Below are 20,147 nucleotides of genomic sequence, written 5' to 3'. Positions count from 1 at the left end.
CATATACTGTGGCCAAAATGATCTTTTTACAACTGAAAACCTGATAATATTTTTCAGCGGTTTAACAACCCCTTACCTGCTTCCCATTGCTCTTTGGATACAGATCAAACTCTCCAACAAGCCCCAAGCCCTGGTCCTGCCTACCCAGCTTCCCTTGCACCCCCGTGCTCCTCAGTCACACTGACCTTCCTGGAGGCTAATCTCCACCTTAAGGCCATCTTCTCTGATTGACATGCTTTTCCCTCACCATTCTCCATCACCCTCACCCTTCAGGTACCAGTTTAAACATCTCTTTCTCAACAGAGCTTTCTCTGACCTTCTCAGACTAGATTAAGTCTCTCTGCTTTCCTAGAAGTTTGTTCTTCACCTTTGAAGGCCATACCACAAGAGCAAATAATTCTATTATGTCATTTTGTTTAATACCTGTACTACATCTAGACTGTGTGTTCCATGAAGACAGAGATCCTGCCTCCTAACACATGCTTGCCACATATGACAAAAAATAGTTACTGAATGGATGGATATTAGCACCGTATTTCAGTACCTCGTGCATGAAGTATTTTGTACCATCCAGATGGTTCTGTCCTCAGAAAGCCAGGATAGAATATTTTTGTTTTTCCATTTAAACAGGTACATTTATATTTTTGGCCAGATGTGCTACCAGATCACCACCAGGCTGATCTGAAGTGGTGACACTGACATTCCATTGTCTTACCATAAAACATCAGTTTTTCTATTGTTTCAGTCGTTAAACTCCTGGATGTGGTTCAGAAAGGACCAACTTTATACTGGATTTCACATCATGATGAGCAGTGCTATAATTTTTATAACATAAAATATGGAAACCCAAGGGCACACCAAACAGGGGAAGCCCAGTCAGAGGGCTACAGGCTTACTACCTACTCCTCCTTTCCTCCTGGCCTGTCTGCCAGCTGTTACACATCATCGTGTCCCCTGTCATATCCCTGAGGGAAGAGTGAGATTTCTAAAGAAGGAGGGGTAGTCAGGGCACCTCGTTTCTTTGTTGCATTGTGCAACATATGGCAGTGTCCATTTGCTTGGTTAAGTGGATTTATGAATTATGTTATCTAGTTTAAACTTACGTCCATAAATGGACAAGTGGCTAAAAGATCACCGCAAATATCAAAGATTGAAGGTCATTCTTTTACTCTTATTACAAACTCCTCCTTGGTTGTATTATGAGCTTATAAACAAGAATGATCTAATTAGATAGGAACTTGGCCTCCCAAAAGTTAAAATTATCAGGATTCGAAATGTGGACATACGTCTATTTTCTTTATCAGTAAATGCACTAAATGTATATTGGACCCTAAGATATTATCTAATGATAGTATTCAGCCACTATAATTATCAAGGCATTTAAAAAATGTTTATTATCATTAACTCTAACTTTGAAATTTTCTATTTTCATGTGTGTGTTAAATTTTTTTAAATTTTTATTTATTTTTTGACGGAGGGAGAGCAAGCAGGGGAGGGGCAGAGAGAGAGGGAGACAGAAATTCAACCAGGCTCTATGCTATCAGTGCAGAGCCTAGTGCAGGGCTCAAATTCATGAACTGTAAGATCATTAACTGAGCCAAAGTCAAGAATCAGATGCTGAACTGACTGAGCCACTCAGGCACCCCTTGTGTATGTTTTATTACACATGCATAACATATTACATATGTGTATATAACTTATACATGATTGGTTTATCATTTATTTAGGAGTGCCTGCTCATAAAAATGTACTGAAAGCAGACTATGATCAAAGTGTTGTGGGGCACCTGGGTGGCTCATTTGGTTAAGCAACCAATCTTGGTTCAGGTCATGATCTCACAGTCCGTGAGTTCGAGCCCTGTGTCAGGCTCTGTACTGACAGCTCAGAGCCTGGAGCCTGCTTCAGAGTCTGTGTGAGCAGGAGCTCTCTCTGCCTTTCCCCCACTCGTTCTCTCTCTCTCCCTCTCTCTAAAAAATAAATAAACATTAAAGAAAAACTGTGGTAAGAGGTCTGCTTCAAAATCAACATGGACCTGAGTTCAAATACTTGTGATACTTCTTACTGTTTGTATGGTTTGGGGTAAGTTATTTACCTTCCCTAAGCGTCAGTTTTCGTATCTGTAACATGGGGATGCCTAGCTTAAAATACGGTTGTGAGGACTCAATGAAAGAATGTGGGTGAGACACTTACTGAGAATGGTGCCTGCCTCATAGGGATGTAGTAGGGATTCGATAAATAGTTAATATCTGCTCAGTTACATGTGTTCATTGATGCTGGGGCTCTGCACATGGTACTTCTCTCCTGCTGCAATATCCTCCCTCCCCTTTCTGTACCTAACTCCTATTTGTCCTTTAAGATTCCATCTCTTTCAAGAAGCCTCCACCTTAGAGGCACATAGGTGGCTCAGTTGGTTAAGCATCTGACTCTTGTTTTTGGCTCAGTTCATGATCTCGTGGTTTGTGAGTTTGAGTCCTGTGTCAGGCTCTGCGCTGACAGTGCAGAGCCTGCTGAGATTCTCTCTCTTCCTCTCTCTCTGCTCACCCCCTGTGCTCATGTGCACAGGCTCTCTCTTTCTCTCCCTCTCAAAAATAAATAAGCAAAACCATTAAAAACAAAAGAAGGGGCACCTGAGTGGCTCAGTCAGTTAAGAATCAGACTTTGGTTCAGGTCACGATCTCACGATTCATGGGTTCAAGCCCCACATCGGGTTCTGTGCTGACAGCTCAGAGCCTGGAGCCTGCTTCAGATTCTGTGTCTCCCTCTCTTGCTGCCCCTCTCCCACTCACACTCTGTCTCTCTCTCCCTCTCTGCCTGTCTCTCTTTCAAAACTATATAAACATTAAGAAAAATTTTAAAAAAGAAAAAGAAGAAGAAGCCTCCCCCTTAGACCTTCCCTCCCCCAGGCCAGGTCAAGTGCCACTCCATACTATAGGTGTCTGTTTACTTGTCTGTCTGTCTTCCCCTTGAAACTGCAAATTCCTTGAGTGCTTAAGGAGGGACTAGAACCCATTTATCTGTTGTATCCTCTGCATCTTCAACGACTGGTATGAAGTAGGTGCTCATGTTTGTCAGCTGAACAAACAGATAATGAATGTCCACTTGGTCTTCCTTTCTCAGCATATTTGACCCACGTTCTGAGTCAACCTTTAGCACAAGGCACTGACTCGTCTGCCCCTCAAAGAGTATGGCATGAGCCGACCACATCAGGTTTACCATCCCATAGGATTATACAAAAGCATCAATGTCTAAATCCAGTCTCTCTTGAAAACAACCATTCCTCTTTTTTTTTCAAATGCACTATTTCATTTAACTCAGCAATGTTGCCTTAAATTAAAAGAAATTATATATATATATATATTATATTATATTATATTATATTATATTATATTTCAGTCTATACCCAAGTTTAAAATCTTTCTTGGCTAAAGTGTGTGGTTGATGAGAGCTTAACCACACATGACAACCATTATGCATTCCAAACTTTCTTTTTGCCAAGTATTACTCTGAGAACCTATCCAAGCTGCCTACGAGAAGATTTGTGGCAAAAAATAAATACATACTATACACAGGGTATACACTGTTAAGTACCAAAGTTTTTTAAGTACAGGCCCTTAGGGTTTGTGGTAATTTAATGTCTTTTTGATTAAAAATATCAATATTTCCATTTGAACTTGGAGGTCTGGGAAACATTATTCTGTTTTACTAATTAATTTTCTCCATAAGGAATTTAATATTAAGGAATGGTATCTTTTATAAGTCTGGTGATAAATATAATTAACTCCTTGAACAACCAGAAGCCTATTGCAGTATTTATAATATACTGGAATTCAAGTTTTAAATCAGTATTTGAACAAATAAATGTCCTGGGAGGAAAAAGCCAAACCTTACTGAAAATATTTGCATAGGTGTTTCTCAAATGATTATGTCTAAAACTCTAGGAAAAGCCATAAAAATTATGCATTTGCTATTCTGGCAACTGCTATTAAATTGCTCACTGGTCAAGAATTTCAGATCAGTTTTTATTTTTATTATTTTTAGAGAGAGAGTGTGATCAGGGGAGAGGGGTGGGGGGGGGGGCGAGGGGGGGGGGGGAATCCCCAAGCAGGCTCCACACTCAGCACAGAACCCGACACAGGGCTCAATTCCTTGACCCTGGGATTATGACCTTAGCTGAAGTCGAGGGTCAGATGCTCAACTTACTGAGCCACCCAGGCGTCCCTCAGATCAGTTTTTCAACATATGCCCAAGTAGTCACAGGCAGGCCTCAAGATAGGAACATCTGATTTCTGGGTATCTGTGGATGAACGGACAGTGTAGTACTAAAGTCCTTCCTACCACAATAGGAGGAGCCTTAATTGTTGTGGCCTGTGGAGCAAGGGTCAAGTCCTTCAATCCTTCCTAGCATTCTGGGTCCCTGATGGAACTTAGAACCTGCTTTCCTTTTTTTTGTTTGTTTGTTTTAAGTTTTTAATGCTTGTTTGTTTTTGAGAGAGAGAGAGAGAGAGAGAGAGAGAGAGAGAGAGAGAGAGAGACATAGCGTGTGAGCAGGGGAGGGGCCAAGAGAGAGGGAGACACAGAATCCGAAGCAGGCTCCAGGGTCTGAGCTGTCAGCACAGAGCCTGACGCTGGGCTCAAACTCACAAATTGCGAGATCGTGACCTGAGCCAAAGTCAGCCACTTAACCAACTGAGTCTCCCAAGCGCCCTGGAACTTGCTTTCCTAAGGAAATAAGGTTATAGCTCCATGATTTTCAGGGGAAGAAAGTATGCAGTTGGAGGACTTTTTCGAAACCACAAACACCATCTCTCACCAGCCCAAGATCTTTAAAGGTTCCCAGCTATGAGCTGTTACCTTAGGGCCACCACAAGGAAGGCAGCTCTGTACTGGTTCCAGGCTATCCCACAGTCAGAGTGCAACTGAAGAACAGGCACTTGCTATAGAATTTTCTATTGGTGTGTTTGTCATCACAAAATATACATTTAAGCTTCAGTACAGACAAACCAGAACAGTAGAACGTGGTGTACTTATCTAGGAGATAGCCATCATGGCTAAAATTAATTCTGGAATTAATTCTAGAAAAATATATTCCAGACTCCAAATAAAGGTTTATGAAAAAAGTCTGTTCATAAGTTTGGATTTGCTTATATTGGCTTAGGGCATATAGAAACCATGAAAGAATAAGGGGTTACATCGTTTGTTGGTTTAAAGGAGAAATAAAACCAAGGTAAACAGAAACAATAAACTGGATTCTATGACAAGGTTACACTTACAAAAAGAAATGTCTTAAATAAGATTGAAACAATACCTCTATATCTATTAATTCCTTTATAAATGTTCCTCAGGATTCTATCCTATGTCCAAGACTCATCTATCTCGCCCCCGTACTCTCTCTGTGCAATGATCTGGGAAGTGGTCCTGGCACATTCCAGAAAAACCAGGAATGCTGGTTCCCACTCATACTGTTTTTTCTCTCTCTCCCTCTCTCTCCCCTCCTTTCCCATTTCCTTCTCTGTGCCTGGATAATTCCCATTCATCTCTCAGGTCCTGGTTTGGTTGTTTTGTTGTAGAGGTAAGTTTAGGGAGACGCCCTAGAGCCCCTCAGATTAAAAAAAAATTACGTTTATTCTTGGGAGAGAGAGACAGAGGGTGAGGAGGGGAGGTGCAGAGAGAGAGGGAGACATAGAATCCAAAGCAGGCTCCAGGGTCTGAGCTGTCATCACAGAGCCCAACACATGGCTCGAACCCACAAACCGCAAGATCATGACCTGAGCTGCAAGTTGGATGCTTAACCTACTGTGCAACCTACACACCCATAGGGCCCCTCAGATTAAGTTAGGTTTCCCTGGTATTTGTTCCCATAACATCTTGGGCTTTGGAACATCCACCCATTTGTAAGCATTTGATTTAGGTGTGTCTTCCTTGTTAAACTACAGATGATATGAGTACCAGTTGTGATTCCATCCCTGCCGCCTAGCACAGCGCCAGACTCTAAAGAGGTCCTTGTAGTCACAGAGTGATGTGTTGAATAAATGAAGAATATAGAATGAGATCAAAGAGCATGTGGAGATATTTCCAAGTGAGCCTCAGCACAGGTACAAAATGATTATAATATTACAGGGCACATGTGGTAGGTTCCTGACTTTTAAACCCGTAGGTTAGGGATTTCCAAATAAGGAAAAGGAGGGAAGGTGGGAGGAATACAGATCTTAGGGAGCACAGTTGTAAAAACACATTTTTACTTACCATTAATTTGTTGTAGTCACATTACTAAAAGTTAGGTTAAAATTCTAAGTAACTTTAAAGAATGGCAAGGAATTTTAATGTCTATCAAAAAGAACCATATTTTTTACACAATGGACTACTACGTGGCAATGAGAAAGAATGAAATATGGCCCTTTGTAGCAACGTGGATGGAACTGGAGAGTGTGATGCCAAGTGAAATAAGCCATACAGAGAAAGACAGATAACCATATGGTTTCACTCTTATGTGGATCCTGAGAAACTTAACAGAAACCCATGGGGGAGGCGAAGGAAAAAAAATGAGGTTAGAGTGGGAGAGAGCCAAAGCATAAGAGACTCTTAAAAACTGAGAACAAACTGAGGGTTGATGGGGGGAGGTGGGAGGGAGGGAAGGGTAGGTGATGGGCATTGAAGAGGGCATCTTTTGGGATGAGCACTGGGTGTTGTATGGAAACCAATTTAACAATAAATTTCATATATTAAAAAAAATTTTTTTTAAAGGAACCATATTTTTTAAATAATTAACAATACTGTCTTAGTTCACTACTCCTACTATTTTTGCATGGTAGAGGAAGGTAGTACCTAATCACAGCTGTACCTAAAACAATAAATCCTCATGTATCCCCTGTGTATAAGAAATAATAAAATGAATAGATTACATTGGCATAATTCCATAAGAAGTATGCAAGTATCCTTGGAGGTGACTACCTTGTAGGTGGCAAGTTCCTGCTAATTTGAGTCCCTAAGTGTGGTTATCCAACTTTATCCCCACAGTATTATTTATATCATCCAGTTATCCACTCCTCTAATGCTGCAAAACTTTGTTCCCAAAGAAATAAGTACTTTCAGCAATTTATAAGTATTAAATGACTAACTAGCAGCAAAATTTTATGAAAACATACTTCCAGTCTGAGAGTTGATGTTCTACATTTGCATTGTGGAAAAGTTGTGCCCCACATCAATTATCGCATCCAGTAATAAGACACTGAATGCCCTGGGAAACGTGGGGTAGTTGGCCCCTAACTGGGACTCTCACCTTTCAGATTTCTTTTTGTTTTCGATGCCAAGCAGACAAAAAAGGTTTTACCTTAATCCTAATGGACTTGACAAGCATCAATTTTCACATTAGCTTAATGTCTGATCTTCTTTGAAGTGGAGCTGTCTTGAGTTTTTAGCAGAGAAAACACCTTTTCAGCGAGACTTTTAATGATGTTAAAGCAATCAAAGACCTCAAGAGGTAGAATGACAGTGTGTTCAAGCACACAAGAGTGAGGGGAAACCATGAGTCTCCCAAGTGACATACATGCGGCATTCTGGGCCTCTCAGAACATGGGATGCAGCTGAAGCATTATACACCTGACTTTCCCATGAAGTATTTCAGAGCGAAGGCCACACACAACCATATGACTTACAAGGAACAACAAGAGTGGCAGATGGGGAAGGACAATTGTACCTACCTATTGCCCTGCTTTGTTCTAAACAGTTCTCGTACACACTGCTGCACTTGGAGTTTCCAGGCTGCACGAACAACAAATTGTGAGACATTTACAAACATGGTATACGTTCATAAACTTGCCAAAAAAACAAACAAAACACTAATAACAGTCCTGGAAGAATACAGCAGACAGCTCCACTTTCTGACATAGTTAGTGTCTGACAGGTAACAAAAGGAAGGTGAGATTTTGCATGGGGAACATAGACTCCTAAGATAGCGCACTGTGCGGGGGCTGCAGAGGTGGGTCTGAGGCAGGGGTGGTTGTAAAGGCTGCTGATATAAGGCCCGCATCCTGAGCATCACTGCTTTTGTTAGGGAGGTCCTATTCCAGGACTCAATCCAAGTCTCAGCCAGAAACTGTGAAAGTGTGATTTCCAGGACACTTGTATAAACTCTCAGTATTTAGCAAGCCTCTATCTAACAGTGCATTGGCATATTGGAGCCCTACTCTAATGAGGTTTGTGCCGGGCTCACTTTCCATCCTTAAAAATGTCATCCATCAATTAATATATATATATATATATATATATATATATATATATATATATATTGCATTAATATACATATATAGATAGATATAGATAGATATAGATATACACAATTCAATAATGGAATGGGATCACTGATGCCTTTGAGAAGGGCAACATCTATCCTTTAGAAAGATTAATCCAGCAGTACCATGCAGAAGGGTTTGAGAGAATGAAACTGGAAACAAGGAAGGGGCTTTCAGAATCATCTGGGCACATGAAGGCCAGAACTTAGAAAGGTACAAGAGGAATGTAAGAGGTTGGGTAAATTCCATCAAAAGATTTCATGGTAGAATCTTCAGTCTTGAAGACTGAGTTGACATGGAGTCCAAAGTGTGAGATAAACAAAAGACTGCAGATTAATGAAACAGCAGCAGTGTCATTAATTAAACATGAGTAAGTCACTAGAGGAATCTGGTTTGGAGTCAAGGAGAAAATGCTGAATTCAATCTTACATAAACAAGTAATGTAATGCTTATGGCATTACAGCTGGAGAGATAAGTAATGGCTGAAGACAGAGAAGCTGGAAGACTGTGTATACAGGTGGCATGCCAGAGGAGAAACCAAGGGTAAGGCCAAGGGCAGAGCAAGGGTGGTAAAGGGTGGGGGGCTGGGGTTTGAAGGGGAGGGGGTAGAAGAAAATAAAATATAAAAAGAAAAGATGTAACTTACTTTGAAACAGCTCTATAAGATGACAGGGCAAATTTAGTAGAATGATAATTGTAGAATCTAGGTTGTGTATATGAGTGGTCACTGTATAATTCTTTCAACTTTTCTGTGTGTTTGAAAACATTCATAATAAAATGTTGGAAGACATGAAAATGACAAAAAAGAAGTAACTAGAGATGGGGGTTGAGAATGACATAATAGAACTGCTTTAGAAGCTAACAGAAGTTCTAAAATTAAGGGAGAGGCAGCCAATGGGTATCAAATTCTGTAGACAGACTCAGAACATTGAAGAAGAAAATTGATTTAGCAATGAAACCATCGGTGACCAAAAAACCATTGGTGACCATTGTAAAAGTAATTTCTATCAAGTTGTCAAGCAGAATTCAGATCTTAGAAGTATAGTGTTGATATAAAAACTGGGATGGAGATGATGGTTTCTAGAAGTTTGTGGGTAAAAGGAGGTGAGACATTGTAAATTGGTTGGAGGAATCCAAATTCATTTGCAGACAGAAGATACTGGTAGACGAAGAGAAAATAAAGATTGAGACAGGGGTTGATAGACAGACAGAACAAGGGCAGAGAGTTGGAAGGTGGGGATGGGATCAGGAGCTCAGGGGAAGGATGGCTGTGAAGGCAGTCGCTAAGGACGAGAAGCAAGGAGAATACGGGAAGACGTGGAGACAAGGAAAGGTGAAGTTGAATGTAACATGTTGGACTGCCCTCATCTTCCCAGTGAAAGGAGATGTGAAGTCATCCACTTAGGCAGCGAGGAAGGGGGTGGATTTGGAGTAAAAATGGTCCAGTGCAGGCTCCGACAGTGATTCATTCTCTGGCTCAGTACTGAGGAAGGCACTTTCTCTAAACTAGCATTTGGAAACTCAAATTAAACTCTCTAGTGACAAGGACAGAATCACATTGCTAAGTTCCGGTAACCATAAAGCATTACTTACCAGATAGCACAACTTTTCACACCGTATGGGGCAGTAAGCCATCTGTTCTGTGGCTTGGACTTTGATGCGCACATCTGAAACACCACCTGCAGGTGGCTGCTTCCCTGGGATTTCATTGTAATACTCATGATCTTCTCTCTCCACAGCAGGACCATCAAGAGGCACCTCCTCACTGTAAGGGAAAAAAGAATCCCCAAGAGACTGGGTGGGAATTCAAATGCTGTAGGGGAGGCAGAGGGATCAGAACCATGCAAATCATCCTGAAAAATGCTGCATTCATGTTTTAAAATTATAGCTGTGCTTAAGTGATGTCAAATATCTGGATGGAAGCAACCAGATGGTTGTTTAGCTTTCCATAGACAATTAAAGTGGGGCAAGCCAATGGAAAGTGCCAAGGGTGATGCTTTTGTGTCTCCTCCCAGTGATTAAGAGAAACACACACACACTCCTTGAATGTAAGTCATCTATGTCAGCAGGATACAAAATTAAAGTTTTCCTGAGTATCTTCAGCATGTTTGGATTGTACCATTTTGGAAATGTTTTGCTCAAAAAAAAATTAGATATTGGGCAGGGGGCCTGGCCCAGTTTGTGAAACTAAGATGAAAAAAATAAGAGAGTTATGGCCAGCCATCTCGTCTGCACAAATCTGGAGAAGTATATGGGATTCATAAAGAAATATTAGAACCATATGTGCAAGTGGGTAGATTTATGTAAACATGCATTGTTTTAAAAACCGAAACAGGGCAAAACAAAAACAAAAACAAAAACAAAACAAACAACTTTTCTTCCAAATTGGAATTAGTAGCTTTCTTATGAAAAAGAATAAATCAAGTCCTTTGGGATTGAACTGATTCTACTGACAAGCCACACAGTTTTGTCGGGTTCGTTACCTGTCAACAAAGTGATAGCACTAGGATGTAAGTGTTATCCTGGGAAAAATTCAACCTCAAGGCTTCCTAGTAACCCCCTCTCCTTTGCTACCCCAGACCACCTTAAAAAGGGAGATCTCCAAACCCAACGTTTGTTAATACACAAAGTAACTAACCTGGGGCGGGGGAGGGGTGCATTTAAAAGTACCCAAGACTTTTGTCTCTTGGGTATGAATTCTGCTCACTGTACTCTACACTGCTGGAGGCTGTCAGGCCTGAAGGGCTCAGCTTTCCTTGTAGACTTTCTGCGCCTCAGATAGAACAACCAGATCCTTGGGTCACATCACCTGCCAGCCCTGCCACAGTTTAACTGGAACTCATCTATTTACATTGCAAACTAGCAAACTAACAGCGATTCCTGCTATAGACATTTGATTCCTACTGTTTGCCTCTTCATTTCTGATTTTTTTTAATTTTATTTAAAAAAAATTTTTTTTAATTTTTATAAAATTTATTTTTGAGAGAGAGAGAGAGAGAGAGAGAGAGAGAGACAAAGCATGAGCAGGGGAGGGGCAGAGAGAGACACAGAATCTGAAGCACGCTCCAGGCTCTGAGTTGTCAGCACAGAGCCCAACGCGGGGCTTGAATTCATGAACTGCGAGATCGGGTCCTGAGCCAAAGTAGGCCGCTTAACTGACTGAGCCACCCAGAAACCTCTTGATATATTTTTTCTAGTGGTATGCATGGGATCTGGGATTGAAACAATTCTGAGACATTTGATATCTGTTATTTTATGATACTACTTAATTCATAACTCTGTATGATATCAGAGAAACAGGGAAGACCCCTTCTTGGAGTGTCTCCTTTAATTTTGATACAAAGCAAGAGGAAATATCTGGACAAATACAAGAGAAAGAAAAATAGAAAATGTCATTATTAGTTTGTACTGAAACTGCCTATTTGTAAGAAAAAATTTACTAATTTCATTAGTCAGTTTGAAAATGCCATATTAATTTGAAAATACAGCAAAATAAATATAACAAGTCAAATAATTATAGAACTCTTGGCTGACCTTTCACAAGAAGTATTCAAAGAAGGATTTTTCAAATACTGTTTAAACCGGAGTTCAAAAGCCTGCCCTATGGTGCTGATGACATCTTGGGCCATTCCGCTGCGGCATTCCAATATGTGGCAGGCTGCAAGTGGACGAACAAAAAGAAACTGTAATAAATTTTCAACAAGAAAAGGTTATAATAAAAATATTTCCAGAACATGAACTGGTACTTGAATAAAAGGGAGTAGGTTTATAAGCTCTCTTCAGCTCTGAAATGGCAGAAAAGAATACCTCATATTTCATTTGCATCAAAGAGAAAAAAACCATTCATAGTTTACATTTAAATATCTCAAACACTGACAGATTTTGGTCTCAAGACAGGTTTTTGGGGGCCCCCATTTTTATAAAACCAGACTGATCCTAACCAATAACGTGACTCACGTTCAATGTTAGCTCTAGAATTCAATACCAGAGATGCTGAGGGCAGCAATCTGACAGGAAGGCTTGTGGTTGTGCTGTTGTCTTTGCAAAAATATAACTTTCCAAACCTTCTCTCCTCACTCAAAGTAGGGGATGAGCTGCTGGCAAAAACAGGAGCTTTATAATACCCCTTTGCCCTGTTATTGCCATTTTTAAAATTTTTTTAACATTCATTTATTTTTGAGGTGGGGGAAGGGGCAAAGAGAGAGGGAGACATAGAATCCAAAGCAGGCTCCAGGCTCTGAGCTGTCAGCACAGAGCCCAAGGCAGGGCTCGAACTCATCAACCGCGAGATCATGACCTGAGCCAAAGTTGGACACGGCCGACTGAGTCACCCAGGAGCCCCATGTCATTGCTATTATAAAGCAGTGATGGTATGGTAACCCCTGTCTTCACAACCCTACTAAAGAACTATCTCCATTAAGCATTAAAAACAAGATTTTGTGACAATGGCATGACCAGAAGATGTTACAATTTTTTATTAGATACTTTCTCTGAGAAGCTGGTACTGGGAAGAGGAAGATTTTCACAAGTAATTTAAAGAGATAAATTATGGAGGGGGCAGCTGACAGAATATCACAAATGAGCAAATCTGCTGCTGCTGCTGCTGCTGCTACATAAAATCAGGAGCTTATGTGGAGAGACTATAAATTCACCTCCCACCATATGGAGTATCATTCTTGCTTCGATGAGAGTCTGGGGTCTTGCTTAGGGCCCTGCAATATGGAGATTTAATTGAAATGGAAGTTTCATCAGGATGACTTAAAGATAAAGGCAATAAATCTTGTGAGAAGTAAAATCTTTAAAATACATATTGATTTGTATAGCCTGAAGAATGGAGGGATGAGAAGAAGCGTAATAATGGTTAAATATACACAAGAACGTTGTAAAAACTGTTAGCTACTCTCTGAGAACAGCTTAAGCGAGTGCATGGGGAATTAGAATAGAAGCCCAGGAAGCCTCCTGGGTCTCAGGAACTGTGGAGCCAACACTGGGACACCTTACTAAAAGGGACACCAAAGGAGAGGAGAGAGAGCTGTCTTTATGGAATGAGCTAACCGTGCTGACTTGGAAGCATGGTTTTATGCTTTTGCATTCTCTTGGAAAGGATTTTGTATATATGTGAAGTAAAAGGCAATTCATTCACATCTAATAGAATTTTCAGAGCCTATAAAAGTACACAATAGTAGTACCTACAACAGTGTTTCTTTTCTTAGCCTTATGTTATAATTATCTCAGGAAGGGGCTGGCTCCTAAGTAGCTCAATCGGTTAAGCCACCGACTTTGGCTCAGGTCATGATCTCCCAGTTCGTGAGTCTGCACTGGCAGTGCAGAGCCTGCTTAGGATTCTCTCTCTCTCCCTCTCTCTCTGCCCTTCCCTGCCCTCTCCTCTCAAAATAAGTAAATTAAAAAAATAAGAATCTCAAAGAATCTCAAATAATTCTCATTCCAGAATTGACTTGACTTTCATTTAAAGGATTTAAATGAAATTTTTATAGGGTTGGTTTTTTTAATGTTTATTTCTTTATTTTTGAGAGAGAGAGAGCAAAGGAGGGGCATAGAGAAACACACACACAGAAAGAGGATCTGAAGCAGGCTCTGCAATAAGAGCCAGATACGGGGCTCAAACTCATGAACCATGAAATCGTGACCTTAGCTAAAGTCAGACACTTAACCAACTGAGCCACCCAGGCGCCCCAAATGAAATTTTTAGAAAGCATGTGTTTGTGTGTGTGTGTGTTCATGTGTGTGTGGGGGGGGGCGGTGGAGGCGCAGTGGTATTACTAAATCAAACAATGCTAAGGTGTAAATCTCTAAAAGAATTGCCATTACCATTTCTTATAAGGTTATCCCTTTAAAGAAGCAACTTGGAAACTGATATAGACTTAGGAGCTAATTCTAGTTTTGAAAATCCAATTAAGAATGCTTATAGATGGGGGCACCTGAGTGGCTCAGTCGGTTAAGCATCCAACTTTGGCTCAGGTCATGATCTCACGGTTTGTGGGTTCGGGCCTCACATGGGGCTCTGTGAGGACAGCTCAGAGCCTGGAGCCTGCTTCAGATTCTGTGTCTCCCTCTCTCTTTGTTCCTCTCTCTCCCTCAAAAATAAATAAAAAACATTAAAAACCGGGGAAAAAAAGAATGTCTACCCTTTCTGCCAAAGGAAAATGTTTGATCTATCTTTAGACTGTTATTTTAAATTGACCCTTCTTTTTCTCTGCAGTAGCTTCACACATGAGCAACACATAGAAGGTGTTTTAAAAATCGTGTTGAATGAATACATACTGATTTTCCTGAATCGCATCAATAATTCTAGTGTGAGAAGTTCTCTTCAATTGCATTAAAATGACACCTGCAGCAATCCCCATAGTGGGAAAGGTTCCTACAGCCATTGAGTGGTGTGAATCATTGCTTGGTTTACTCATGGAGATATACTTAAATCTACAAGGTGCCCTTGGAAATGTGCTCTCCAACTGACCCAAGAGAAGTTGTGTTACATTATGACTAAAAAAGGTTACGCCCTTAAATTCTTTTGTTTTTCACCTTATAAATTTCTGGTCCAATTAAAAGAAAAGTCAAGATCCCAAATCATGTCAAAATGCAGAATATGATTTTTTCAATTTTATGTTTTTCTTAGGTTCAAGAAGATGTCTAGAGATGAAGACAAGGAAGATGAGAGAGACAGGAAATTCACACACACACACACACACACACACACACACACACACACACACAAAGAAACATGAAAGTGTGTCTCCCTTAAAAGGGATGAGAAAACAAGAACGCTTGAAAGAACTCTGGAAAGACTCAGATTCAAGTTCAAATTTCAATTATGCCACCATCTACATGACCTTGAACAAGTGACTTTGTAGCAATGTCCTCACCTGCCAAGACAGGGCACTGATTTTTTTTTTAATGTTTATTTATTTTTGAGAGAGAGACAGAGACAAAGCACAAGTGGGGGAGGGTCAGGGAGAGAGAGGGAGACCCAGAATCTGAAGCAGGCTCCAGGCTCTGAGCTGTCAGCACAGAGCCCGATGCGGGCCTCAAACCCACAGACTGCGAGATCATGACCTGAGCTGAAGTCAGATGCTCAACTGACTGAGCCACCCAGGTGCCCCAGGGCACTGGTGGTTTTAAAGTCCCTTATTGCTTTATGGAGATCCCAACCTTCATCTGTCACAGTAGCTTCAGCCTTCTGAGGAACAGGCATGTGCGTTCTTGTGGCATGTGGGTACTCAGGAAGGAAAGACACAACTAAACCCACCAGCCGACCTGTACCACTTCTCACATCTAAAATGTTCTTACTTATCTCAACTCTTCTCATTCTGATACTTTTGAGCATTTGGTCCTGTTCCTGGACTGATGCTACCAACACATTCTGCTTTGCTTTGGATGACCTCATTGCTGCCATATTACTTTTTCTGAGAAGATCAGACGACAAACAGTGGTGCCCGGCACCATGAAAGGAATGACATTGGACAGAAAGGTTGACCCTGTGCAGACGTTCTGTACAGCCTCACTATCTCCAGTGAACACACATGTTGTGATAGTGCTGTTGTTGGTATTCACAGACACACCACTCTGCGAAAATGGTCTTGGTTCTTTTTGAGGTTGGTCATGGGCCAGAATAGGGATGGGCTTTGAATCAAACACAGGTGTGCCCATTTCCCAGCATTAGACCCATCTCCAGAAGCTTAGATAAGCAGCCAGGTTGGCCAAGAATTTACCAACCTTTAGCTAACGAGAAGGTAGAAAGACAAGTATATAAAAAGCCCCAACTGCCAAAAAAGAATGTGACTTTCCATTGACATGATAACTTTGCATGAAGGTCTGAGATGGAATCAGATGCAGATATGAATTCTTTTCCCTGCACCTCGTAGCCAGACAGACCCATAACTCTACCTTTGGGTATCAAGCACTATATTAGGGAGGATTCTTTTTTAATCTTAGATACATATTCTTCAAACTTTTTTCATTTGGTTTCCTAATTGGATGTTCATGCACAAGAGGCTGAGAACTCTTCTTAGAGGATAACAGGCCCTTCTTTACTAGTTTTATATTTATTTTTAATAGACCAGAGTTTTTTTGTTTTGTTTCTGTTTTTCCATTTTTTAATAAACTAGAAATTCAAAAGCGCAGCTTCTCAGGTCAACCACCAGATGGTGCTGTGGTACTGAAGCAAGGAGTCCTCCCCACTTAGAACTCCGCCCAAAGAAGTAAGCCAGCAGTCAGTCCACAGTAAACTGATGTCACCAGGATAGTAGTCCATATATTTTATGACCATAACCATAAATGTAAATAAACAGGCTAATTTAAATTATTTTTGTGGTCTTTAAAAAAATTTTTTTTTTAACTTTCTTCAGAGACTGAAAACCATGGCCTTCCTATATACACCCAGGTAGACTGGGGCCTCTTCACATACCAGATTCAGAGAAACTATTTAAACCTCCCTGGACTACTACACATTTGGAATGAGAGGTGAAGAGAATATGTATTACGGGGCAAGCTGTATTAGTCACTAAGTAAACTCAAAACATTCTTAGAGTGACTTACCTTTTCTACAGAAAAGGCCCTTTATAAAATGAGGCGTTCACTAAAGGGTCCCAGCCGAGATGGAAAAAAAAGGAGCAACTGCCCCGACTTGAATCTACTAATGCTAAAAGTGAATTGGGCAGATGAGAGATAGTGGGAACATTCAGGATTCTTAGCAAGGAGCCTGGACTCCTCTGCCTGACAGCTATGCTCTTCCTCATCCTGGAGGTCCCGCCCTCTGTCCCTTACCCATCCACTGACATCCTGCTTCCCAGGGGCACCTAGAGCCTGTTCATTGGCACACTGAAGGTTATTTTCTGCCTTCATGCCCCCTAACTCCCTTTCAGTATGTGACTTTCTGGGGTGCCTTATTCCAAGGTGTCTTCTCCCGGAGAAATTTGCTCTTCCTCCTTCTCAGGTGATACTCATCTCCTGATTTCCTCTCCTCCTCCCGACTACTCCTCTGGCCCTTTATGGTCTCCTCTTACCACTCCCCGAGAGCCTCAGCCCTCTTCTTTCCCGGTTCCTCCCTCAGTGATCTTGCTTACTCTTAGGGCTATGAGGCAGTTTTTCCAAACCTGCACCTGAAGGTCTGGTCTCCCTCTCTATCTCTCTCTGTCTCTCCCATCCCCACACTCCCATCCCCTTCAGCTCTACTCCCACCTTTCCGCCTCCCTGACCCTGAGCTTCTCCTGCCTGCTGAACATTTTCCCCAGATGAACCAAACTCATTAGATAATTCTGTAACATCTTCTTTCTGGTTTCACTATTTTCTTTATTTATTCTAGGACTTAGAACATTTTTTTTTCTTTTTTACAAATACAATAAATATTCATTACAGGAGTTATAGAAAATAAAAAGCTACCAAGAAAAAAAATTATGTAAATCTCACTACCTAAAGATAACTACTATTAATATTTTGGCATCTCTTTCTTTTTAATCTTTCCAATCTTTCTTCTAAGTATATCTCCCTACAAAATGTTACCTGGGGTCATGCTATACCCATTATTTCACAATCTCCTTTTTGCACATAATAACATTGTCAACATTTTCCCCATGTCATTATTCACTCTAACACTAGCTGTAAATTGTTGCATAGTAGTACGTCCTATGGATTCATTTAAATAATTTGCATTTATGAATATTAAATTAATTTTTTCTGTTATATAAATAACATACGACAACAATCTTTATTGCTTAGTCTTTGTGCATGTCCTAATTATTTCCTTAGAAGTTAAATTGCTGGTTCAAAAGTACTTCCCTCTTTAAGACTTTGGGTACAAATTGTCATCTTGCTCTCCAAAACGTTTGGATCTATACTCCTACCAGCATTGTTAAGAAAAACTACTACTCTAAGCCCCATCTTACCTTTTTTTCAATATTTAAAATTTGAAGATGAAATATGAGATCTATTTATAAGTTGATTCCTAACGAAGTAGCTAGTAAGCTTTTGAAAATTTTTAAATGTTTCTTGGTGCCTTGTAATGTTCTTTTTTAAAGCTGTGCTCAGGACCCTGAATTGATTCACTTGCTTAATAGCTGGCTGAACTTAGGAAAATGATCTCACTTTCTCAATGCCAGTGTTTGCTTTGGTAACCAAAGGAATAAATTAATATCGACCTCCGAGAGTTGTTGTGAGGATGAATTGAGACAATGCCTGCCACATGGTGGGCATGCAATAAATGGTAAATGTTTTTCCCCTATTTCCCTAGTGGATTGTCTTTTTCCAATTTGTAATAATCCCTGTTTCTTCAATGGCAACACCACCCCAAATCACAAGGATAATGATGATGATGATGATGATGATGATGATGATAATAATAGCTACCATTTATTATATACTTACTAGGAGCCACATATGGAGATGTTTGCATTGTATATATCTCATTAAGTCCTCAGGAACATCTGATTTCTATTTCTTCACCAACCTTTATATCTAAATTGTTGCCAAGTTCCATTAGTTCCCATATTTGTCCAAACTGTCGCTTCCTCCCCCAGTGCAATGCAAACATTACCACTCCTGCCCAGGACTAATGAGATATCCTCAAAATTGGACTCTACAATTCCAGACTGTTTTCTGTCCTCCAGTATCATTTTCACAGATACAAATGCCAGAAAACTTATCACTTTGCAATTTCAGCAAAAAGGCAGAAGCCAGAATAATGGCTATAAAGCTCAAAATCTTTTAATGGCTCCCAGTGGCCTTCTGGCCAGCACTCAAAGCCCTCTACACTCTGTTTCTGACCTATCTCTTCGGCCACGGCTCCCCTACTTCTATTCCTTCACTTCTCTGCAACCCCAGCCTTCCACACACACTCACATACCACCCAAACACATAGCCCCAAGCTCTCATTACAGGATTTTTTCACCCACAAATCTCGACTGAGCCCCTGCTATGTTCCACACACTGTTGTCCAGGACCCCCTCCTTCTCTAGGCACATCCTATTTCTCTCTGCCATTAAATGATGAGCCCAGGCTAGCCAGGAACTGTTTTCCTCCACAATGATTAGTTCAGCCCCTTTCATATTAGCATGTAATTAATAATTATTTGTGGGCTTGAAAATTATGTCAGCACCTCTGTGCAGAAATTAAAGTCCAGGGGCTGAGGTGAGTTGAAAAGATTTAACACCACAGGGTTGTGCAAGTAGGGGGTATGTTGACAACAGAGTGGCTTCTCACAGAAGTTTCTATAACCAAGATAAGTAAGAAAGGGAATGAGAGACTGAAAAAGGAGGCATAAGGATGACGAAATGCTAACATAGTAATCCAAGAAAATTACTCTGTGTTTCTAAGTCATCTGTCTTGTAGGTAGATCCATTCCCCTAAAGAAGAAAGCAAGCGACTGACTTGAATCTTAGAACTCCTCACCACTGCTTACTGAAAAGAAATGACATGTCTGAGCTGTTCAGCGACTGATGGTAAAGTTACCAAACATCTAGATTTCCTGATCTATTTGTTCTTTCTCTCACCCTGTCTTTTCAGGTTGAGAGAAAAGACTTTGTTGTTCAGAGGCCTTGCCCAAAATAGCATGCAGTTACTCTTTCAGGAAACTCAGGCTTAACTAAAAGCAGTTGCTTTTTTCTGGTATCTTTTGTTGTATTTCATTCTTACACCCCCGTTCCCCTTCACTAGTTCCTGTCTCTCCTACTCACCTTTGGTGATTATCCATTCTTCATTGTACAGTTTACAATGAGTCAGTTTCAACTGAGTATTGTGTAGTACTTGTCACCTGTTTCTTCCTTTCCATGTCATCAAGCCATATTCTTTTGGCAAGCATTTACTGAGTATCTACTACATGTCAGGTCTTGTGTTAGCAGCTGGTCCTCA

At 40.6% G+C, this 20,147-nt stretch overlaps 1 protein-coding gene across 4 annotated transcripts in view; it reads right to left on the bottom strand.

Moving 5' to 3' along the window:
• The window catches only part of SHC4 (SHC adaptor protein 4), a 130,399-nt gene that overhangs the window by 19,181 nt on the left and 91,071 nt on the right, over positions 1–20,147 (bottom strand). For all 4 annotated transcript variants that reach the window (XR_006218637.1, XM_007081824.3, XM_042988914.1 and 1 more), the window contains exons 7-9: positions 11,823–11,946; positions 9,882–10,053; positions 7,698–7,758 (exon numbers count right to left, since the gene is read on the bottom strand). Coding sequence is in view for 3 of the 4 variants with exons in the window: in XM_007081824.3 (XP_007081886.1) it covers positions 7,698–7,758; positions 9,882–10,053; positions 11,823–11,946 (357 nt within the window). In the remaining variant the exon portion in view is untranslated. The remainder of the gene's footprint in view (positions 1–7,697; positions 7,759–9,881; positions 10,054–11,822; positions 11,947–20,147) is intronic.

Source organism: Panthera tigris, chromosome B3 (assembly GCF_018350195.1).
Source record: "Panthera tigris isolate Pti1 chromosome B3, P.tigris_Pti1_mat1.1, whole genome shotgun sequence".
Classification (NCBI taxonomy): Eukaryota; Metazoa; Chordata; class Mammalia; order Carnivora; family Felidae; genus Panthera; species Panthera tigris.
This window is presented reverse-complemented; position numbering and strand designations above follow the sequence as displayed.